This window comes from Saimiri boliviensis, chromosome 16 (genome assembly GCF_048565385.1).
Source record: "Saimiri boliviensis isolate mSaiBol1 chromosome 16, mSaiBol1.pri, whole genome shotgun sequence".
Taxonomy (NCBI): Eukaryota; Metazoa; Chordata; class Mammalia; order Primates; family Cebidae; genus Saimiri; species Saimiri boliviensis.
The window spans coordinates 3559070-3583364 of NC_133464.1; the positions used below are offsets into that span (position 1 = coordinate 3559070).

Genomic DNA, 24295 nt, shown 5'->3' on the forward strand with positions numbered 1-24295 from the left:
CATGCTTGTGTCACTCCAGGCCAGGCACCGCAGCTTGTGTGAAAACTGTCAGAATTGAAATGGAGTCACTAACGTTAAGAAAACCCTTACGCAGCCGGGCGCGGTGGCTCAAGCCTGTAATCCCAGCACTTTGGGAGGCCGAGACGGGTGGATCACAAGGTCAAGAGATCGAGACCATCCTGGTCAACATGGTGAAACCCCGTCTCTACTAAAAATACAAAAAAAAAATTAGCTGGGCATGGTGGCGCGTGCCTGTAATCCCAGCTACTCAGGAGGCTGAGGCAGGAGAATTGCCTGAACCCAGGAGGCGGAGGTTGCGGTGAGCCGAGATCGCGCCATTGCACTCCAGCCTGGGGAACGAGAGCGAAACTCAGTCTCAAAAAAAAAAAAAAAAAAAAAAAAAAAAAAAAAAAAAAAAGAAAACCCTTACGCATAGAGCTGGGGAAGGCCACGAGGAGAGAGTTCTTACACGTGCATGCCTGATAACAAAAAGGACTCTGGAAAACCCACAACCTTGGACAAAGGCCAGGGCAATCTTCCACAGAACGTTAGTCCTGCACGGCTGTGGTCCAGCCACTGACTGCCCTACCTTGCATCGCCTTCATTGTGGTTCTTTGTAGCCACAGGTAATTACTGGCAAACAATTGTGTAATCTGCCTCATTTTAAAAAACGCGTTGCTTTCTTCGCTTCCATAAATATGCACGTAGTTTACCATGGCATGCATATTTCTACTGCAACGCTCTACTGCAAATAAATACCTTTTTCTTTCAGAGATCTCTCTGTGATTTAGGTTGACACTTGCATGCAACAGGCGTTGAATAAATGCTGAATTGACTTAAATTTGTTCTGAGGAAGAGGCAGTGCTGGCTGAGAAGAAGCCTGGAGCTCCGAGGCAGCAGGGTGGTCTCTTGGTGTGCCTTGCACGCCCCCACCCGAGCCCCACACTGCTCTTCTCAGCAACCTGACATGCCAGGACTGAGCAGCTGCTAAACACTTGGCATCCCTGCCTCGTCAGTCTCAGGGCACCTACCCGACGAGGCAACGGGCCTACTTCCATTTACAGAACACCTTTACAACGCTAGGTCTAACCTGCTCAGGGTCTCACTGCCTTTCTCAGCCAGGCCAGTGGCCACAGAGACACCGTCCCCAGGGTTCAACTTAGAGTGGATTCTACCTCTCATTTTCTCTAAAAAAACCCCAACCAATCAACAAACCAAATTCCACACGCTGCATATTTTTAAAGCATTTCAAGGTTTACTCTAAAAAAAGGAAGGAGAACTTGGGAGGCCGAGGCCTGACTTAAGGTCAGGAGTTCCAGACCAGCCTGGTCAACATGGTGAAACTCGGTCTCTACTAAAAATACAAAAATTAGCTAGGCATGGTGGCAGGTGCCTATAAACCCAGCCACTCGGGAGGCTGAGGCAGGAGAATCGCTGAGGCAGAAGGAGGAGGTTGCAGTGAGTCGAGATCCCGCCACTACACTGCAGCCTGGGCAACAAGAGGGAAACTCCATCTCAAAAAAGGAAAAAAAAAAAAAAAAGGGGTGGGCGGGGAAGGAGGAAATATTTCTCAAGTAGCGATTGCAACTTCTAAAGTCACATTTTCATTCCAAGCCATAAATGGAGATGGCTGTCCATTTTTCAGGTACAAAATAGGATAAAGAGCTTCTTGCAAAAGTAAAAGGACAAAAGTAAAATCCTCCAGTAGAAAGCACCTCCGTCTCCGCCTTCCGCCCCGGCCCCTCTAATCTCCAACCGTGAGAGTCTCAGGACGGTTCCGCAGACACTCACTTAAGGCAAACTTTTCCAGTGACCTTGAGGGTCGCTGCATTTGGAGACACGCGGAGAAGCAAATCAGCCGCAGCTGGAAAGAGAGCTGGTCAGAGTGAGAGGAACACGGGTTTTTCCTAAAGGAGAACGGAAGCCAGAAGGGGGTTCCCCAAGGGCCCCGGCCCCTCCGCCTCGCTCGGCCCCCGCGGCCAGGCTCCTGGCACCGCAGCCCGGGCGGTGCAGAAGGAGAGGCGGAAGGTGCTCCAGAACTTTCATTTTCCACCTTGCAGCAGCCCTGAGCCCTGGCCGGAGAGCTCGGATTCTTGCGAAAGAGCGAAGTCCAGCAGGGGCGCGGCGGGGCGCGCGTGGCGGACGGGTGGGGGCGGGTCCGGGCGGTGGAAGGGGCGGGGGCGGGGGCGGGAGCCGGGTGGAGCCGCCGCGGGCCGGGCCCCCTTCGCGGGCGCGGGGCTCAGTCCCCAGCTCCTGCCCGGGCGCACACACGCGCTTCCTCTCCTGCGCTCCTGGGCGTCCGGAGGCGAAGGTCCCGCAGCGTCCCCGGGAATCCGGGTCCCCGCGAGTCCGGGCTCCGCTCCTCCAGCCGCGCCCGGAGCGCACGAGCAGGCCAGCCTCGGGCAAAGCGCGCGGGGCGCCGCGGGGGTCCTGCGGGAAGATGCGGAAGCCGGACAGCAAGATCGTGCTGCTGGGGGACATGAACGTGGGGAAGACGTCGCTGCTGCAGCGGTACATGGAGCGGCGCTTCCCGGACACGGTCAGCACGGTGGGCGGCGCCTTCTACCTGAAGCAGTGGCGCTCCTACAACATCTCCATCTGGGACACGGCAGGTGAGGCCGGCGCCGCCGGAGACACGGCGCGCTGGGGCTCCCGGGGGACCAGCGGGACACCGGACGCGCACAGGGTCCCGGCCTCGGACGGCGATGCCCCTTCCCGGGGCTTCCCACTCGTCCTCCCTCGCTGGTTGGGCTGAGCTCCACCTGCTCAGACACACACTCGGTGACCTCAGCGACAATCCAGGGTGCAGAGAACGCGCGGGTCACGGGTGTCCCTCAGCGGCCTTTGCTCCCGGGCCCCGCGCTCCTGCTCTGCTGCCCCGGGAACCAGGGACGCTCCCGTGGCTGCTCAGTTGGGTATTTTCAGTTTTTAAGTACCCGCAGGAACACGATCTCCTTTGAGATTCACTTGGGGGGCGAGCAGAGCTGGTGTTATTAGCCCCTTGTTAAGAAAGAGAAACTGAGGCACAGAGTGTTTCTCCTGCTGGGTTTAGTCGCGAGAGAGGACAGAACTGGAGCCTCCGGACCTCCCAGCCTGGGGCATATCAGCCGTTTACAGTTTATCTTCTGCTTGATCTCGTCTCAGATACGTCATAAGGGTTTGGAGTAACTTCCTGTGGAGGCATTTTTAAGATAGGTAATCAGTTATTTTTAGTGTGTAGTGTTTGTGACTTTTTTTTTTTGAGACGGAGTCTCACTGTCGCCCAGACTGGAGTGTGGTGGCGCGATCTCAGCTCACTGCAGCCTCTGCCGGCCGGGTTCAAGCGATTCTCTTGCTTCAGTCTCCCGAGTAGCTGGGCTTACAGGCGCCTGCCTCCGCGCCCGGCTACTTTTTGTAGTTTTTAGTAGAGGCGGGGTTTCATCATCTTGGCCAGGTTGGTCTTGAACTCCTGACCTCATGATCCACCTGCCTCAGACTCCCAAAGTGCTGGGATTACAGGCGTGAGCCACCGCGCCCGGGTGTGACTTTTCAAAAGCACAACTTTGAGGATCTCAATTCAAGCTTTCTGTTTAACTTTGGAAACTCACACTGGCGATTGTAGCATTGTAATGGAATATATTCACTTCTCCTTGAAAAAGAGTAAGGTGCTGTAAGTAAATGAAGAAACGGAAGTAGTATGACGCATTTTCAGTGAGTGTGAGTTTTCAGAAGCCTGAAACTCTGAAAGTTCTGACTTCTTTTATGTCAGCACTTTAAAAAGTCATATACCCAAAGGCGCTGTTTGAAATTTTTAAATTGCCATTTTTGGTGCACCAATGTGCTGAATAAACAAAATCATAATGAATTCTCTGTTTAAAACGGAATTAACGAAGTTCACAGAGGCATTTCCAATTCTCCCCCTCCCTTTTGCCTTCTTTGATGCTTTGTGTTTTTATTATCATCCCAGTTAACGTCGTGACTAATTTACTGGCAATCATCTTGTGAAAACAATATCCCTCAGGTGAAGATGTGCATTTCCCTGATCTTTGCTCCAACTCTGCCTTCCCCCACTGCCAGGTTGCAGGGTGAGGTTTACTGAGCTGACTCCCTCACACCGAGCATTTGGTAATGATGGAATGCAAGCTCTAGGAGTCAAATCAAACTCAATTCACGAACCCAGTTTGCTTTTGTACAAAGTCAAATCAAACCCAATTTGCTTTTATACAAAGCTTTGCGCCTCTGCTGCATTCGCTGGCTGGCTGGGATTTACTGCTGCACTTGGTTTATGAGTTACAAAGTGAATGCAGGAGTGTTACTGAGGGACCCAAACTGAAACCCCTGTAGTGGCCACCATTGGAGGCAGACTGTTAACCTGCAGCGACCGATGTTTCTGGAACAAGAGCTGCCCTGCAGTGCTAGAATGGGCCCCTGCGTCGGAGGGAATGAAGTGGCAGTTACGTTGCCACTGGTCTCTTGCTTCTTCAGCACCAAGGGCATGATGCGGCCGGAATCTCGATCACCAGAGGATTTTGGCAGTTGTGCTGATGTGATGTCCTGGATGTCTTGAAGAGTTCCTGGGGGTGGGGGCGGCAGCTCATCTCCTGGCAGCTGAGGCTGCTGCTGCTTGTTCAAAAGACCCTAAGGGTGACTCTAGTAGAGCTCCTCAGAGCAGAGGGTGGCCGGCCCCCTTCTTCACATTCCTGATCTCCTGTGAACACACTCAGGCGGCCCGGGCCCAGAGTTGGCAGGGACACAGGGCACCCATGCCTGGCTCCTCAGTGGCCTGTGGCCTGACTGGGTACTTGAAGGGAAAAGAGAGATAGGAACAGATGCCTTTTCTGTAATCATTGTTGGAAATTAAGACTTTAACTTTGAGGAGACTCTGTTCTTTGCCTCCCTTTGTTTAGCTCCTGAATCTCTCCATCCCACAGATATTGCTTCCCAAGCTGCTTTTGTTGTGGTTGTCATAACCAAGGTAGAAAGATAAGGACTAGCTGGAGGTGGAACCATTTTGAAGTTGCTTTTAGCAACACAGGCAGGGTGGGCTGGGGTGAGGGTGCAGGGGTGTGGAGGGTGACAGGATGTTTCACAGGAAGAATGCTTGCCCGGGGGGTCGGTCTACACCCAGTACCTGGCTGCTTGTGGCCAGCAAGGCGGGCGGTGGATGGAGCTGAAGAGGGAGAATACAGGAGTCAGGGTGCAAGTGCATTGCCTAGTCTGTTGATGCAACAGTCCTCCAGAGGGAGGTGTGGTCATTTGCATGTTAAAGGTGGGAAGACAGGGCTGGGGCCCTGGCTCATGTCTGTAATCCCAACACTTTGGGAGGCCGAGGCCCACAGATAGCTGCGGTCAGGCGTTTGAGACCAGCCTGACCAACATGGTGAAACCCTGTCTCTACTAAAAATACGAAAATAGCTGCGTGTGTTGGCTGGGGTCTGTAATCCTAGCTACTTGGGAGGCTGCAGCTGGAGAATTGCTTGAACCCAGGAGGTGGAGGGTGCGGTGAGCCAAGATTGTGCCACTGCACTCCAGCCTTGGCGACAGAGCAAGTCTCCAACAAAACGAATAAAATAAAAAGATGGGAGGACAACGGAAGTTAAGAGGGATTTAGAACTCAGTTCATCTAACTCCAGCACGCCTCATCCCACTATGCCTTTTTAGGGGGCCCTTGTCGCTCCCAACCATTATCTAACTGGGCACACAGATGTGGAGTGGTTGCTGTGCATGGGTGGATAATCCAGGAAGCAAGAGGAGGTTGCCCAGAGGAGGCAGAGCCCTGGAGAACACGCCCATGGGTTCCTCTCCATCTCCGGTTGCTTAAGACGGTTTACAATGGTGTTGTGATTTTGGCAAATATTAACTGAGCTTCCCTGGTGCTGGGCATTGCTTGGGCGCTCGTTCTCCAGCGGTGAGCAGGTCGGCTGGCCGCTGCTGTGCAGGCTGTGGCTTCCAGAGGAGGGGAAGGCAGGCAGGAAGTGAATGGTACAGCTTCACATCTGATTGTTGCTCTGAAGAAAATACAACGGGGTGATGAGAAAGCGGCTGGTGTGCCCAGGACAGACCTGGTCCCCAGATCCGTGGAGACAGGATGCCCTCTACGTTCCTTTTCCTTCCCTCCTCAAGGCCGTGGCCTGGCGGCCAGGGGGTGGGGGGGGCAGTATCTGACTCATGTTTGCATTTCTAGTACCTGGCCCTTGAAGACCCAGCTGGGAAGGCAGCAGGGACCCAGATGAGAGCCGCTTCTGTCCACCGGCTTTCAGCTCCAGCTGCGTCTGTGGGGACCAGGTGTTGAGGGAGTGAATGCATTTTGCATGTGGAATGGATGCACGTCTGTAGGAGCCTGATGCCAGGCTGTGACAACAGAATAGTGGCCCCCTCCAAAAGGTGTCCACATCCTGGTCTCTTCAGAGTCCTCTGGGTGACTGAAGGCTCTGGCCTTTGGGTCCTTCTGAGGCACCAGCAGAAGGTTGTATGGCCACGCCAGGGCCTGGTCTCCAGTGCGGGTGTTCTGGATGGTGGGCCTGCGCTCCAGCACAGGCGTTCCAGATGGTGGGCCTCATAACGTGAGCTTCCCAGCAATCTATGACTGAGGACTGCCCACATCACCAAGCCCTGCTCCTCTTTGTTGAACAGTTCTTCTCTCATACTGTCTGTTCTTCATCATCTTAATGTAAACAGCAAGAAAAATCCACACCTTCCACACTTTGCTTGGAAATCTCCTCAGCTAAATATCCAGCTTCATCGCACACGGTTTGACTTCCCTCATAGCTGTGGGGTACGACTCAGCTGAGCTCTCCAGCACCGCATCCCTGTTCCTCCAGCTTCCAATAATGCAGTCCTCATTCCAACCCCAGGCTTCCACCTGTAACTGGCTTCTCCTGGTGGAGCTCTTCACTATGGGGATGCAGGTTTTCTCTGCCATGCTTCTCACTTCCTTCTTCACCAACAGGGCTGTTCATGTGCACCTTCCTGCTGGCCATCTGTTTAGACCAATCCAGGCTGCCCTCTCATGATGCTCAAATCCTCCCAGATCTGCCATTGCCCAGTTCTAAAGTCACTTCCCTGTTCATGGCAGCCTCTCTCTGCTCCCAGATCCAAAATCTGTGTTAGTTTCCTATTACTGCTGTAACTAATGAGTTACTTAAAACAACACGGATTTGCTGGGCATGGTAGCTCCTGACTGAAATCCTAGGACTTTAGGAGGTCGAGGCGGGAGGATCACTTGAGCCCAGGCGTTCAAGACCAGCCTGGGCAACACAGAGAGACTGTCTCTACAAAGAATAAAAAAGTCAGCCAAGTGTGGTGGTGCATACCTATAGTCCCAGCTACTTGGGAGGCTGAGGTAAGAAGATTTCTTGTGCCTGGGAGGTTGAGGCCGCAGTGAGCCATGATTGTGCCACTCACTGCACTCCAGCCTGTCAGCAGAAGAAGACCCTATCTTAAATAAGTAAATACATAAAAATAAAAATCATAGTTTATTGTCTTAGTATCCTGAAGGTCAGAAGTCCTAAATGGCCTCTCACTGGGCTAAAGTCAAAGCTCCTTTCTGGAGCCTGAGAGGAGGAACCTGTTTCTTGGCCTTTCCTGGCTTCTGGAGCCTGCCCGATTTCCTGGCTTCATCTTCTCTCTGGAAAGGCAGCCAGGTCAGGTCTGTCCTACATAGCATCCTTCTGAACCAGCCCCGCTGCCTCCCTCTTCCAAGGGTTTAAAAGACCTCTGTGATTTCGTGGGATCCCTCCTGGTCGTCCAAGCTAGCTCCTTGTTTTCAGAGTGGCTGACTGGCAGGCTCAGCACCCCTCACCTGTAACATGGGCGCAGGCTCTGGAGATCAGGGCATCTGCTGATCACAGCTGAGGCTGCAGCTGTGTTGCCTTCTTTTGCACCAGGCTCCTCCTGTATAATAATGGGAGAAAGGGCACCGCCTGAGCATTGTCAGGGGACAGCAAGTTAACACTGGCAGAGTTCTCAGAACCATGCCCAGAATGAGGAAGCACCATGTGACTTTTGCTAAACAAACATTTGTCTCCTGGCCTTGGGTGCCTGTCACCGAGATTACACCAGCAGGCAGGTCACAAAGGGACGAGGGAGGCTCAGCTGGGCCTCCAGCAAACAAGTATCTAATAAATGGGGAGGCCAAGGCAAGGGGAGGGAAGGCAGGGAACCCTCGAGGTGGCTGTGGTAAAGAGAAAAAAAGGCGCTGTCTGCCACCTGAGGGCTCAGCAGTCTGGGAGACCTGACTGTATTTAATTTCTTCCTTTGCTGTTTGGAGTCAAGCAGGGGGCCTGCTGATGACTGGTTTCACTCGCAGAAGGCAAAGCCTGACTCACGTTTGTACTTCCCTGGCATCCTCTGCCCCAGCTGTGAGGGAGCTGCCTCTACCTGTCTCAGCCGGAGTGCAGTGGGGTGACCAAGCTCACTGTAACTTCAACCTCCCAGGCTCCAGCGATCCTCCCACCGCAGCCTCCTGAGTAGCTGGAACCACAGGTGTGTACCACCATGCCTGGTCAATATTTAAAAAAATTTTTTTTTTTTGTAGAGATGGAGTCTTTCTGCATTGCCCAAGCTGGTCTTGAACTCCTGGGCTAAAGCAATCCCCCTACCCTGGCCTCCCAAAGTTCCGGCATTAGAGGCATGATCCAGTGTGCCCAACCAGGAATCAGATTTTAGCTGGCTTTCCTATTATATTAATTTCTATTTTAGCCTCACTCAGGAGATGCCTCTGGATGGGTTTTGAGGTCTTAATATGGTGACCCTCAGCCTGACAATTAGTGTTTGTGTGACTGGAGACCATTTGGTCAGTTACATGGTCTTTCTACAGATCCCGAGACTGATGCAGGCCTGTTGCTGGTTGTTGTAAATAAAGTTTTATTGGCACAGCCACATGCTTGCACTTAAATGCGTTGTCTATGGCTGCTTTCACCTGGCGATGGTGGAGTTGAGTCACTGCAACAGAGACCGTACGGCATGGAAAGTCAAACATATTTACTAACTGGCCCTTTGCAGAAAACGTTTGCTGATCTCCGGTTTAGGTTGTATAAAGGAGATAATGCTCCTCTAAAAGTCTGTTCCCATAGGTATAGTCCCTTCCAAAAAGGTTTAGCATTCAGCAGTTGCAGGCCCCGACGATTCATTCAACTCAGCAAGCAGCTCTGTTTCCACTGTATGTGTGCTGAGCTAGAGTGGAGTGAAGGTGGGTTTAAGATGAACACCAGCTCCTACTGAACACAAGACCTTGGAGGAAATGCCGGAGAAGGTTTGTATCTGGAAGGGAAACCTGCCGCGTGGCCACTTCTGCTGAGGACTTTGAACGGCGCATTCTGCGTGCAAGGTCTCATTCGTAGAGTTCCTCTGCTTTATTGACCAGCAACAGTGGCCTGAATATGAACGTGGGTATTAACATGGGAGAAAGAGAATTGATTGTCCTGGTCTCAGCAGGAGCGAACAAAGCAACATTATACTTGGAGATGGCAGGGCTCAGTGGCCACTTGTGAGCAGTGTGTGCTGGGAGGCTCGGCCCAGAGCCTCCTGGAGGGGCGCCTGGGAATCCCAGGGGTGCCAAGGGGCTTTGCAGGCTCATTAGTGTGCTGTGTGTTCAGGAGAAAATTAAGGTCAACTGTATTTGTTAATGAACACCTGAGTTACACTGAATGCCTTTGGGAGACAATTTCATGCTTTATTATCTTTAAGTTCTGTGGAGAAATAGAAAATTCATTTTATTAACTTCTAATTTCTTTTTGAGATGGAATCTTGCTGTCGCCCAGGTGGGAGTGCAGTGGCATGATCTCTGCTCACTGCAAACTCCACCTCCTGGGTTCAAGCGATTCTCATGCCTCAGTCACTCAAGTAGCTGGGATTACAGGTGCCTGCCATCAGGCCCGGCTAATTTTTGTATTTTTAGTAGAGGTAGGGTTTCACTATGCTGGTCAGGGTAGGATTGAACTCCTGACCTCAAGTAATCCGCCTGTCATCGTCTCCCAAAATGTTGGGATTATGAGTGTGAGCCACTGCGCCTGTCTTATTTTTTTGAGACAAGTTCTTCTTCTGTCACCTAGGCTGGAGTGCAGTGGTGTGATCTCAGCTCACTGCAGCCTCAACCTCCTGGGCTCCAGTGATCTATCCACCTCTCGGCTGGGACTACTGCACCACCATGCCTGGCTAATTTTTTTTTTCTTTTTTTCGTAGAGACAGGTGTCTCAGTATGTTGCCCAGGCTGGTCTTGAATTCCTGGGCTCAAGAGATGCTCCCTGCTTCGTCTCCTGAAGTCCTGGGATTACAGGCATGAGCAGCCACCATGCCTGGCTGAAAATTTACGATTCCAGATAAAAATTGACCTTCTTGCTGTATTGAGACTTCATATAACATCCCTCTCCAGGAAAAAGAAATTTTGCACACACATGTGCACACATGTACACACACAAATCTAAACAGCTGTTGATTCTTAGGATAATGGAGTCATCACTGTGGTGACAGATTTCCATGGACCTGCTGGCCGTGAACGCTGGCCCAGGCAGGTTCCAGCTTCGTTTCAACCCTGGCTTCCCTACTGCTGTTTCTCCTGCAGCTCACTAGGGGTCTTCCTGCCGGGCCTCCTGGGGCTGGTCACCTTCCCTGCTCAGAGCCCCTCCAGCACTCCCCAGCTTATCACGCCCCTTGTCTGCCTTCTGGCACCTGAGCCCTTACTCACGATTTGCAGTTTGCCGTATGTGCCCGCGTTTCCTCTGTTCTCACAGTTGCTTACAGCGGCTCTGTCTCTGGGACTGTCCTGGTTCCTGGCAGTGCCCAGCTTGAATTTGATCCTGTCTTTCAGTGAAGGATTTCTTGCTCTTCGTAGCAGAGGGAAGAATTCCTCCTTCCTCCAAACTGCTGCAAAGTGACCTTGCACCCCATATGACATGCAGCTGGTTATCTGTTTTTCTTATCTCTTTTTCTTTCCTTGGATTTATAAACTCCTTGGGTTGTACTGACTTTCAAGTTTTCCATAGAGTGTATCCATTTGCATAGGATATGATATTTTTGAAACTACCTTTTTGCTAAAGGAAACTTTTGAAAGCAATGGGAAAGAGTCAGAGAGTGACATTAGCAGTTTCATTTTCTTAGCAATGCATTGACCCTGAACGATAAAATTAGTGTGGAAATATCATTGTCCTGAGCCTGTGATACAATGGGCCATTGTGTGTGATAGGGAACTATTAGTCTGGGGCATTGATTAGATGGTATCCTTAAAAAAACTTCTTTAGTAGCTCTTGATTTCTTTTGAGTTCAGTATCATTACAAATCTATTAAAAAGGCTAACACAGCAGGACAGTGCTCCTGGGAAGTTGGACAAGATGTATTTTCCCTTATTCTTCCCTCTAATTACAGCCCCAAACCTAGTATTTTGTATTAAAAACAAACAAAGCTCTGGAAGGTGGCAAGGAGAAGGCAAACCCACTAGGGACCTCAGGAATGTGTTTCAGGAGAAAACTGGAAACCTGAGTTTTTCCTCTGCTCTCACAGCGCCACAGCAATCACTGACATGGGAGACTCCTGTGATCAAAGGTGTGGCCGAGCAGTGGACACCAGCTGGGTGTCCCCCAGTTCAATTCCAACACTATTTACCCGGAGGTAGCGTCTGCTACCACAGGGTGAGGGCTCAGTCCCACAAGACCGCCCCTTCCTTCCCCACAGTCGCAAGTCCAGGCCTCTGGGATTTCTGATCTACCAGCTTTAATTGGGGGGTCCCATGACCCCCTCTTTGGGTTCAGTTAATTTGCTGGGAAACTCTTACTTATATGTGTTTACTAGTTTATTAGAAAGGATATTGCAAAGGATACAAATGAATGATCATACGAAGAGACATGTGGAACAAGGTCTGGAAGCGGGGCCGAGGAATGGGGGTGCCACGGAGTTGGGGTGCCCAGCCTTCGTGGCATGGGGGTGAGTTCTTCTTCACCTTCCTGTCAGCCTCCACGTGCTCGGCTTTCCGGGAGCTCCCTGACCCCTGTCCTCTCGGCCTCCTATGTAGACTTCATTGGTTGTCTGTGACTGAGGCACGGGGAACCGTGTCAAAATGTGATTGGACAAGCCGGGCGTGGCAGCTCAGGCTGTCATCCCAGCACTTTGAGAGGCCGAGGAGGGCGGATCACTTGAGGTCAGGAGTTCGAGACCAGCTTGACCAACATGGCGAGACCCTGTGTCTACTAAAAATACAAAAATTAGCTGGGTGTGGTGGTGCGTGCCTGTAGTCCCAGATACTCGTGCCTGTAGTCCCAGATACTCGGGAGGCTGAGGCAAGAGGATTGTTTGAACTCAGGAGGCAGAGGTGGCAGTGAGCTGAGACTGCGCCACTGCACTCTAACTGGGCAACAGAGCAAGACCCCATCTCAATTAAACGAGAAATAAGAACAAAAAATAATAAAATGAATTTTAAAAAGTGTGATTGGGCAAAGAGCCTGTGATCTAAGCCTGGTAAGGCCTGTCTGTTCAGATTCCCCGAGGCCTCTCTGCAGCATTCCTGCCTCTAGGCTATGGGGCGGGATCGGCTCTGGAAGGAGGGCCTAATGACCCACTGTCAGGTTAGAGTCCTGCCTGGGACAGGTGAAAGGAGGGCGGGAGAAGGTCAAAGAGAAATACTTGGTTTCCTGAGGCCTAAGGCACCAACATGGTAAGGAAAGATGAGAATCGTGAGCCAGGAGCCACAGATGAAAAGACCAGGCAGGGAGTTCCCTGATTCCAGATTCAGGCTGAAGAAGCCTGAAATTCAGGAATGCCAAGGGCACAGGCAAAATGAATTTGTATTCAATAATTCAGCTTTGTCTGAAATCTCCCTTCCTGCTTAACCCAGGCTGACACAAATCAACACACTTAACTTTTGGTAGCTGCTTTTCTAACACAGGCCACTAGAAGCCTGTAGCTCCGAGCAAAGCATTTCATAAATATTTGCTGATTTGTTTTGTGGACTCACAAGATGCCGATGGGAATGGATGTCTTTCCTCCCTCTGGCCTGGCCGCTCTCTGAGAGCTGGTCTTAAGCCTCTGAAATAGCTCAGCTACCTGGGGTTGTGGTCCTGCGAGGGCGTCAGGGTGGTGTCCTGTGAAATGGGCCTGGGACGCTGAAGCATCAGACACGTGTTCAGACCTTACCTTGCTGGACCCCCGTCCTATGAGAAGAGCAGGCGTTTATCATGCCTACTGGGTGCAGACTTCACACTCGGGGGCTTCTAGCGTCGTCTGTGTTGTCCTGGCATCCACTTCGTGTGCTTGGTGTCATCCTGGCCCCTCTGTGCAGAAGAGGAAGCTGAGGCCCAGAGAGTCTGGGGAGCTTGCCGCAGGTCGCACTCCAGGTTGGGGAGCACAGATTTGAGGTTGGTTTTTGTCGAAGTCCACCCTTCCCATCACTGAGGTGGTTAAGAGGCTATGATGGAGCCTGGACCCCTCACGCTGGGGCCGCGCACACAGACAAACCCCGCACCAAACAGAAACAGAACAAACCTAACCGAGAAGACAGGTGCACGCACCACGCTCCCCCGGTACCTTCATGAGGATGGAGGCAGGTGAGACTGAATTGTAGACATTTCTAGAATGACAGGAGTTTTGTTTGTTTGTTTGAATTTGTTTGTTTGTTTTGTTTGTTTCATTCTGTTGCCCAGGCTGGAGTGCAGTGGTGTGATCTTGGCTCACTGCAACCTCCACCTCCCGGGTTCAAGCAATTCTCCTGCCTCAGCCTCCCGAGTAGCTGGGACTGTAGGCGTGCACCACCATACCTGACTAATCTTTGTGTTTTTAGTAGAGATGGGGTTTCACTATGTTGCCCAGGCTGGCCTAAACTCCTGACCTCAAGTGATCCGCCCACCTCACGTATCCCTAAAATGTATAAAACCAAGCTGCACCCCAACCACCTGGAACACGTGTTCTCAGGATCCCCTGAGGACTGTGGTGTGGGCCATAGTCACTCACATTTGGCTTAGAATCAATCTCTTCAATTATTTTACAGAGTTTGACTGTTTTTGTTGTTAAATAAGTACATACTATATGATACGCATGAGCATACATGCATAAAACTTACATGTTACTGGGAAACATGAAAGAGTTACTACATATTTGCTTTTTTTATTTCTGAAAATGCACAGTATGCACTTGACCAGTAACTGTTTAATTGTTAACATTTTATTAAAAATCCTAAGACATGGAAAACTTCCAAGTCGGGCATCTTCTTAAAAGACTCGCGCCTGCGTGGAATTAAGTAGAAAGAATACAGCCGGGCGCCGTGGCTCAAGCCTGTAATCCCAGCACTTTGGGAGGCTGAGGCGGGTGGATCACGAGGTCAAGAGATCGAGACCATCCTGGTCAACATGGTGAAACCCTGTCTCTACTAAAAATACAGAAAATTAGCTGGGCATGGTGGCGCATGCCTGTAGTCCCAGCTACTCAGGAGGCTGAGGCAGGAGAATTGCCTGAACCCAGGAGGCGGAGGTTGCGGTGAGCCGAGATCGCGCCATTGCACTCCAGCCTGGGTAACAAGAGTGAAACTCCGTCTCAAAAAAAAAAAAAAAAAAAAAGAAAGAATACTTTGTTTTAGGTAATGCCAGTGCCGGTACACCACGTCATACTCACAGATTAGAATTATGATATTTTCTTTTCTTTTTTTTTTTTTTTTTTGAGATAGAGTCTCACTCTGTTGTCCAGGCTGGAGTGACGTCATACTCACAGATGAGAATTATGATATTTTCTTTTCTTTCTTTTTTTTTGAGATAGAGATGCGCTTCCTCATTTTGCAGAGCCAGCTGGTTCAGTGTGTTTGAGGCAGGGGTCCGTCCCCTTCCCTGACCTTGGCTGCTCTAGTCTGGGACAGTCTGGTTAGAGGAGGTGCCGTGTAGAGTGCCGTGATTTGGCACAACAGTCAGTCAGCTTCCTGGCCTTGATTGGTGGTATTCCAGGTTTCTGACATGTGAGTCCTTGAAAAGGAAGAACACTTTCTAAAGTTCACTTGGCTAGGCATGGTGGCTCACACCTGTAATCACAGCGCTTTGGGAGACTCAGATGAAGGATCCCTCGAGGCCAGAAGATAGAGACCAGCTGGTTAATGTAACATAGCGAGACCCCGTCTCTACTGAAAATTGAAAAAAATTAGCCAGGCATGGTGGTGCGCACCTATAGGTTCAGCTACTGGGGAGGCTGAGGTGGGAGGATCACTTGAGTCTGAGAGTTTGAAGCTGCAGTGAGCTGTAAATGCACCACCACACTCCAGCCTGGGCAAGTGAGCGAGACCCTGTCTCAGAACAATCCCCGAAAAACAAAACACAAAAGTTCAGCTTGTACTGCTCACCAATGCTCCGGGTCAGTTAAGATTTGTGAGCCTGGGTGTCACAGCACCATGCCGTGACACACATAGTGGCCCTGTCACACAGACCAAGGGCGGCCTGTAGAGCCTCTGAGTGCATCAATAAAAAATGAGGCATTTCTACCTAGAAATGGAAGACTCCTCTGTAACTGTGCCTCCCTGTGGGTTGGAACCCCTTGCGGGAAGCTACGGTCTCATGGCATAACTTGAAATGACCTGTGATGCCCAAATAGATGAATTTAGGGGTGATACCTGTCCCTCACGGCTGCATTTGGGATCAGCAGATTTTCTTTTTAGATGAATCAATTGGAGCACTTTTAGAAAACAGGATGAAGATACAAAGCTGTCTCTGAGTCTCAGTGATCTCATCTTAAAACTGTTGTAATAAACCTTGTTTCCAGGGCCATAACTTATTTAAGTTATGAAGCTTAAATAAGATCACAGATGTGTAAGGGCCCCCTGTGGTGCTCGACTCTTGATAACAAAATGTCATCTTCTTTTCCTGGCACATCTTAGGTGCTTTTGTATAGGGTGATAAGGAGTAAATGGCTGAGGCTTTTGTGGTGCCTACCTCATGGGGTTTCTCTGCTATGTGAAGGACTCACTTTCAGAGTTACTGTTGGAATGGCTCTGGTTGGGCATTGACTTTTCATCTGCTTTGCTGTATGCTTGGTCCTGGCTTCCGAGTGCAGACTGCAGGATTCGCGGTGCTTCTGTGGAGTCAGATTGTGAAACAGGAACGCGGAGCTCAGAAGCACATGCAGCATTTCTCCCACATCAAGGCTCTGTCGTCATTACCTCCCCGGGGTCCCTCCCACAACACGTGGGAATTCTGGGAGACACAATTCAAGCTGAGATTTGAATGGAGCCACAGCCAAACTGTATCCGAGACCGATTTGAGATCTGAGGGTGTGTGGTGCGTCCCTTTCCCTCAGCAAGTCAGTAATTAGTCGTCATTAACTGCTCAGTAATAGAGAGCGAAGGCCGGTGAAGAGGTCCTCAGCATTACAGGCCGTATTTCATAGACTTCTATTGTGCCCTTTCTATATGTTGCTTTGCCTTTCCTTCTTCTTGAGGTGAGTGCAGGGGTTTTATCATCTTCCCAGGGCGGCCCTCGCACTTCTCTAGACTTGTCCAAGCTCTGGGGGGCCCCTGCGTCCACCTCAGTCACCATCTCAGCACGAGGATCTCCAAGCTCCTTCTACTTTTAGTATCCTGATGTGTGTAGAGTGAACACTCAGTGAGTGTGAAAAAACGGTTTAGTTGGACTTACAGTGCCACATGGCTGGGGAGACCTCAGAATCGTGGCGGGAGGCAAAAGGCACTTCTTACATGGTGGCCGCAAGAGAAAATGAGGAAGAAGCAGAAGCAGCAACCCCTGATAAACCATCAGATCTCATGAGACTTACTCACTACCACGAGAATAGCATGGGAAAGACTATGGCCCCTTATTTCAATCACCTCCCCTGGGTCCCCCCGACAACACGTGGGAATTCTGGGAGACACAAGTCAAGCTGAGATTTGAATGGGGACACAGCCAAACCATGTCAGAGACCGACTTGAGATCTGAGGCGTGTGGTGCGTCCCTTTCCCTCAGCGAGGCGCTCTGCCTGCATTTCCATGCCCAGGCGGCACTGCTCTCTGGTTCTCTGTGTGTCTCCCACAAGCTCTGGTATTCCTGTCTGTCTATGCCACACGTCTCTCTGCCTTTTTCACGACTTAGAGATCCTTATGATCTAGGCCTGGCTCCTTCATTGAATGAGTTAAATGAGATCTTTAATGGGTCTTTATTTTTATGTCTGTATTAGAGTCATGATTTTACCCTTTTTGGAAAATTACGTTTTGCCATGTGTTAAGGTAGAATTGGTTTAAAATCCCACTCATGGATTCAATGCAGTCACCAATGGCATTTTGTACAGAAACAGAAAAAAAAAATTCTAAAATTTATGTGGAACCACAGAAGACTCAGAATAGCCAGCAAAATTCTTGCTTAATTTTGAGCAAGAATAAAGCTGGAGGTATCACACTGCCTGACTTCAAAATATGCTACAAAGCTATAGTAATCAAGACAGCATGGCACCAGCATGAAAATAGACACACTGACCGATGGAACAGGGTAGAGTGCCCAGAAACAAATCCACACATTTACTGTCAATTGATCTTTGACAAAGATGCCAAGAACCTTTGAGGACGGGACAGCCTCTTCAATAAATGGTACCAGGGAAACTGGATATCCATATGCAGAAGAACAAAACCAGAAACTTGTCTCAAACCATATCAAAACTCAGGCTGGGCATGGTGGCTGATGCCTGTAATCCCAGCACTTTGGGAGGCTGAGGTGGGCAGATCACTTGAGGTCAGGAGTTTCAGACCTGGCCAACATGGTGAAATCCCATCTCTGCTAAAAATACAAAAATTAGCTGGGTATAGTGGCAGGTACCTGTAATCCCATCTACTCAGGAGGCTGAGGCAGGAGAATCGCTTGAACCCAGGAGTTGGAGGTAGCAGTGAGCCAAGATTGTGCCACTACACTCCAGCTTGGGTGACAAAGTGAGACTCCATCTCAAAAAACAAAACAAAACAAAACCCATATTTGATTAATGTTTCAAGCATAAGACCTGAAACTTATATAAAACTATTAGAAGAAAACATAAGAAAAAAGCTTTGCAATGTTGGTCTGGCTAATGATTCTTTTTTATGTGACTCCAAGCACAGAGAACGAAAGCAAACATAGACAAATGGTTTGGCATCAAACCAAAAGGCTTCTGCCAAACAGAAGAAACAATCAACAGAATAAAGAGAAAGCCTCCAGAATGGGAGGAGATAATATTCAAACATATAAGGAACTCGAACAACTCAGTAAAAAGAAAACAAGTAACCAGGTTAAACAGCGAACAAAGGGCCGTGCACTGTGGCTCGCACTTGTAATCCCAGCACTTTGGGGGACCAAGATGTCAGAGGATCACTTGAGGCCAGGAGTTCAAGAACAGCCCGGGCAACATAACAAGACCCTGCCTCTAAAAAAAAAAAAAAAAAGGAAGAAGAAGAAAAATTAGCCAGGTGAGGGGGTGCACGCTTGTAGTCTTACCTACTTGGGAGGCTGAGGCAGGAGGATCACTTGAGCCCAGGAGTTTGAGGTTACAGTGAGCCGAGACCACACCACCATACTCCAGCCTGGGTGACAGAGTGAGGCCTTGTCTCTAAAATAAAAATAAAAGTAAAATGAGCAAAGTTCCTGAACTGAAAAGACGTTTCTCAAAAGAAGATGTATAAATGGCCAACAGTTGTATGAAAATACGTTCAACATGGCCAATTGCAGAGAGAGCCAGGTCAGAAGTACAATGAGTTGTGAGGTGGCACCTGCCAGGATGGCTGTCATCAGAAAGACAGAGGGTAAGTGCTGGTGAGAATGTGCAGAAAAGAGAGCCCCACACACTGCTGGTGGAAATGTGAATGGCTGCAGCCATGGTGGAAGACAGTATGATGGTTCCTCAAAAGATTAAAACCAGAACTAACAAATGATGCATAATCTCCCTGCTGGCTATCTATCTGGAAGAAAGGAAATCAGCATTTCTCAGAGACGTCTGCCCTTCCGTGTTCACAGCAGCCAAGATGCAGAATCACCTGTTTCCACTGAAGTACACAGATAAATAAAATGTGGTAAATATACACGATGGAGTACTATTCAAGCTTTAAAAAAGCAGGGAAATCCTGGATTATGAACCTGGAGGACATCATGGTAAGTGAAATAGGCCAGATTCGAAAGACAAATACCACATGGTCTCACTGACGGCATCTAAACAAGCTAAACTCACCGAAGCTGAGCGGAATGGCGGTTACCAGGGCTGGCGGGCAGGTGGGTGGAGAGAGGGAAATGGGGAGCTTTTACTCAAAGGCTGCAAAGTTTCAGTTCTGCAGGCTGAATAAGTTCTCACGTCTAATGTAGAGCCACAGGCAGGTGACTGTAATTAACAGTACCGTGTCATAGGCTCGAAATTTGTGGAGAGGTAGAGCTGAAATGTTCTCACTGCACACCCATGGAAATTATGTGCAGTGGTAGATGTGTTAATCAGCTTAATAGTGGTAATCATTTCATAATACATCAAAATGTCATGTTGTACATGTGAACTATGTACAAGTTTTGCTTGTCGTTTATACCGTGGTAAGGCTGAGAAGAAAATACAACAAGTGTTCTGATTTTAAAACCCCCTAAAAACACCACCAACAAACACGCTTATTATTTGGCAGCTCCTGCCCCAGGCTGTTTGCACCCGGTCTTGGTGGTAGTCACTGGTTACTGTCTCCGTGCGTGAGCATCTGTGGTCTCTGATTCTGGGTGTGGACACAGATAGTGGGGAGGAAGAAATGCAGCTGTGAGTCTGTGTGTGTGGCATGGTGTGTACGTGCGTGCATGTGTGTGTGAGTCTGTGTGTGGCATGGCATGTACGTGCATATATGTGTGAGTCTGTGTGTGTGGCATGGCATGTATGTGAGTGCATGTGTGTGTGTCTGTGTGTGTGGCGTGGCGTGTACATGTGTGCATGTGTGTGTCTGTGTGTGTGGCATGGCATGTACGTGGTGCATGTGAGTGTGTGTGAGTCTGTGTGGCATGGCGTGTACGTGAGTGCATGTGTGTGTGAATCTGTGTGTGGCATGGCAGGTACGTGCGTCCATGTGAGTGTGTGTGAGTCTGTGTGTGTGGCATGGCGTGTACGTGTACGTGCATGCATGTGAGTGTGTGTCTGTGTGTGTGGCATGGCGTGTACGTGCGTGCATGTGAGTGTGTGTGTGTGTGGCATGGCGTGTACGTGCGTGCATGTGTGTGTGAGTCTGTGTGTGTGGCATGGCATGTACATGCGTGCATGTGTGTGTGAATCTGTGTGTGTGGCTCGCAGTCAGTCAGCTCCTAGTCCCTGGAGGAACTCTATCATGTGTTTCTCGGAGGACTCTGTGTTATGGAGAAGGGGAGAAAACACCCACCTTCTGTTCTGTACGGCAAAGCTGCTAGAAGTAATTGAGATATTGCCTGAATGAGTACCCGAGACAAGACGCTGCTCTAAATAATTGGATATTTTGAGAAAACCCTGTTTAGATATTTTTTTTTGAGGTGGAGTCTCACTCTGGCCCATTTGGTTCAAGGAATCAGATGCAGTCAGTGCAGAGACACTGAGGAAGCGGAGCCCCAGGCCCGCGAAGGGCTCTGGCCCGGAGAATTCCACTAATACCAAGATCAGGGCAGGCAGTTCTCTGCTAACCTGACTGCTTGTCCTGAAAACTGAGAAGTCAGAAGGAGTGGAGGGAGCTGTAAATGCTTTCCGAGTTGACGCTGTCGCTGCAAGTCTTCTAGTGAGTCTCGGGTAAGGGGACGTAAGGAGGGCACGAGCTTCCGGGGCGGGCACTTGCGCTGTTCCCACACCTGGGCTGACAGCACTTTCCGGATTGTTTGAAGACGCTTCGTTCCCATTTGCCAAAGCTGTTGGTCTCTTGTTTACTTAACCAGGCACTTTTCTACAGCAGTTGCAAAAGCACATTCTAAACCGAATTAATTCCAAATCTGATTAACTCTGGCCTGTTACCCTGTAGCCACAGCCCCAGGCAGGAGTGATCCGTTGCTGGGCTGTGACGGTGACCAGGTGGACAGTGTCAGAGGAAGGCAGGAGAGTGCGGAGGTGTGAAAAGATCAACTCCTGTCAGGCTTCACTTGGAGTGTGTGGTGGTCTCTTGCCTTGGGCTGATGAGAGGCTGAAGCGTGGCCGTGTCCCCCCTCAGCGAGGTCCTCGGGCTGGCAGCAGCAGAACCCAGGCCCCGGCCAGGCCTCCTGAATCAGATTCTGCACTTGAGCACGGTGGCCAGGTGACCCCCATCCCAGGAGCATGGGCAGCTGCGCAGGGCTCACTGCACCGCAGCAGAGATGAGCCGTGAGGGTGGGGGCAGCAGAGATCGTGCTGTACCAGCTCCTGGCCACCTTAGTAGACTACTTTGCATGAGAAATATATGTATATATTACACATATAATGTGGAAGTTTTTACTGTGGTATAATATACATAGCAAAATTTACCATTTTAACCTTTGAGATGGAGTTTCACTCTTGTTGACCAGGCTGGAGTGCAATGGCGTGATCTCAGCTCACTGCAACCTTCACCAACCTTCACTTCCTGCCTCAGCCTCCCCAGTAGCTGGGATTTCAGGCACCCACCACCACGACCTGCTAATTTTATATTTTTAGTAGAGAAGGGGTTTCACCATGTTGGCCAGGCTGATCTCGAACTCCTGACCTCAGGTGATCTCCCCACCTCAGCTGGGTTTACAGGTGTGAGCCACCATGCCCGGCCCATTTTAAGCATTTTAAGTTGTCCCATCTAGTTGCATGAAGGACATTCACCTTGTGCGTCCACCCACTCCATCTGTCTCCGGAACTTTCTTATCATCCTGAACTCACACTCCGTGCCCTTCTTTAAACAGTGATCCCTCGTTTGCCCTTCCCATGGCCCCTGCCACCACCACTCTACCTTTTGTCTCTATTAATTTGACTTTGAGTTAATTATTTTAAAATTTTACTCTTCCAGATAGCATATTATATTAAATATTAATATGATAAACCAAATCTTACTTCACTATAAGTGATTTAAAGAAGTCTTTGCACCATAAAATTATATCTAGGTACCACAGGTTGCCTCTCATGATACCCAGAAGGCATTTCTGATTTTAGGATGTCTGGCAAGGGATAATGTACTTTCTGGGGAATTTTATTAGAATACACACAAACTGTTAAGCAAGAGCAAACTAGACATCATACACATCTGTAAGACATCTTTGTTTCCTTATGATTGTTTATAAAGGGTTTGATCTGCTTCCCTTGTGGCAGAATTCACAAGAAAATGACTGTTCTCTGCCATGTGTTTCTCAGAGGGCTTTGTATTATGGAGAAGGGAAAAGAAAATCACTTTCTGTTCTGTACGGCAAAGCTGCTAGAAGGAATTGAGATATTGCCTGAATGAGTACTCTAGACAAGACGCTGTTCTACATAATTTGATATTTTGAGAAAACCCTGTTTAGATATTTTTTTTTTTTGAGGCGGAGTCTCATTCTGTTGCCCAGGCTGGAGTGCAATGGCGTGATCTCTGCTCACTGCAATCTCTGCTGCCCAAGTTCAAGTGACTCTCCTGCCTCAGCCTCCTGAGTAGCTGGGATTACAGGCGCTTGCCATCACACCTGGCTAATTTTTTTTTTTTTTTTTTTTTTTTGTATTTTTAGTAGAGACAGAGTTTTACCCTTTTGGCCAGTCTGGTCTTGAACTCCTGACCTCAGGTAATCCACCTGCCTTAGCCTCCCAAAATGCTGGGATTACAGACGTGAGCTGCCTTGCCCAGCCTCCCTGTTTGGATTTAAAAAGTTATCTTAATATGGTATTTATACTTCAGTTTTGACTTTGAAACAGTCTAAAACTTGCTTTGAAACGAGCCAAAATAACTTTAGTTTTACTTTAATTGGAGACGTTAGCAAATACCTGCATTTTTATTTGATAATCTCATTCTAAAAATTCATTATTGCAGGACAACAGAGTACCTACTGAAGGTAAAGGAGATGGGATTAGATATGCTGCCATGTGCCAGGGAGTGTTTTAAAGTGAAATCTGTTATATAAGTCTATTTTTTTGGACTTGTCTGTTTTTGTTAATATCGAAGTGTTAAAGAACATCTCTTTGAGTAATTTGGTTTTGTCATTGAACTATTTTTAGTAAATTCATGTCTGAAGAGTGAAGTGATTTGAGAACTAAGCTTCTTAATGCTTTACATTAGTCATTTTTCTGGAAGCCAAGTAGTGAGTCGTAGGTATGGGACGACTCTACCTGCAGCTGATGGTTTGAGTGGTTCGTACGGTGTCTGACACTGGCTTTGTTTTTAGTTTGTCCTTCAAATCGTCAAGCAGAAACAACAGACATGGCACATGCAGGTTTGGGTAAAAATGCACTGATGTGTGTTTAAATGTGGAGTATCCATTTTCCTGGAATACTTCTCCTCCACCCCATGTGTTGCAGTTCCCGTAATTGGAAATAGTTTTGGGTCTAGACTCTTTTATTCCAAAAAGGAAAAAAGCTTCATTTCGTGGGCTGGGTTTGGATGGCGGTTGGTCAGTATTTGCCATGCAGTCCTGGTTGTTGAGTCTCTGGATGTAGACGGTCATTAAGCAGGACTGCAATACTGATTTTCATTTTATTACCGATGTAAACCTTGGACTTGCTAGGCTAGAAGAGTAATTGTCCTCCGTTATGTCATAAAGCATGGCAATGTTTTTGAATGCCTTTTAAATGTCATAGACTATTCAGAACAAAATTAAAGCAACTATAAATGCAAGCAACTACATTGGATTACTGGATTTGAATTATTAGCTTATTTAAAAAATGTTACCTAATCACTTCCTTTCTTCCTGTGATTGATTAATTTGTCTTGAAGTTTTAGTTCTTTCTTCTGGCAGAAAAACATTACTCTTAGTGAAAAGGGAAATTAAATAATAACAGCAGTAGTCTGTAATTGCTGCATAATAAAATAAAGTTTACTGTGTTACGTTCAGTATAAAACCTAACCCTCAGCTCTGCTTAAAATTCACTAACTCCCTGTAAAAGCTAACTTACCTATTCTCCCACATTCTCAGCAAAGCTCCCGGGCATCTCGAGAGTCCTGTTTTTCTTGCTGACCAGCTGCAAGGTCACAGGGCAAAGTAACACCCAAAGAATGTACAATGGGTTCCTCAAAATGCTATTTTCCAATGCAACATACATCACAAAACATGTTACAAATTAACTGTTCTTTGTTCTGGCTTCTGTAAACCTGTTAGGGGCTAGGTCATCCTGGATGTATAAAAGGTACCTCGTTTTCTTTCTCCTTTGCTCAGCCTTGGGATGCCAATCCGCTGAGCCGGTGTCCCCCTTAATAAAATCCTCCTGTTTCACCCATTGGTCTGTCCAGTCTCCTGAAAATTCTGCAACCTTAGAGGGG

General features: G+C 48.8%; 1 protein-coding gene across 1 annotated transcript in view; it reads left to right on the top strand.

Annotated features, from left to right (window-relative positions):
* Nucleotides 1-2205: 2205 nt before the first annotated feature.
* RAB20 (RAB20, member RAS oncogene family) overlaps nucleotides 2206-24295 on the top strand; it is a 36233-nt gene continuing 14143 nt past the window's right edge. The window contains exon 1 of the mRNA XM_039473463.2: nucleotides 2206-2612. Coding sequence (XP_039329397.1) covers nucleotides 2441-2612 — 172 coding nt within the window. The 5' untranslated portion in view covers nucleotides 2206-2440. The remainder of the gene's footprint in view (nucleotides 2613-24295) is intronic.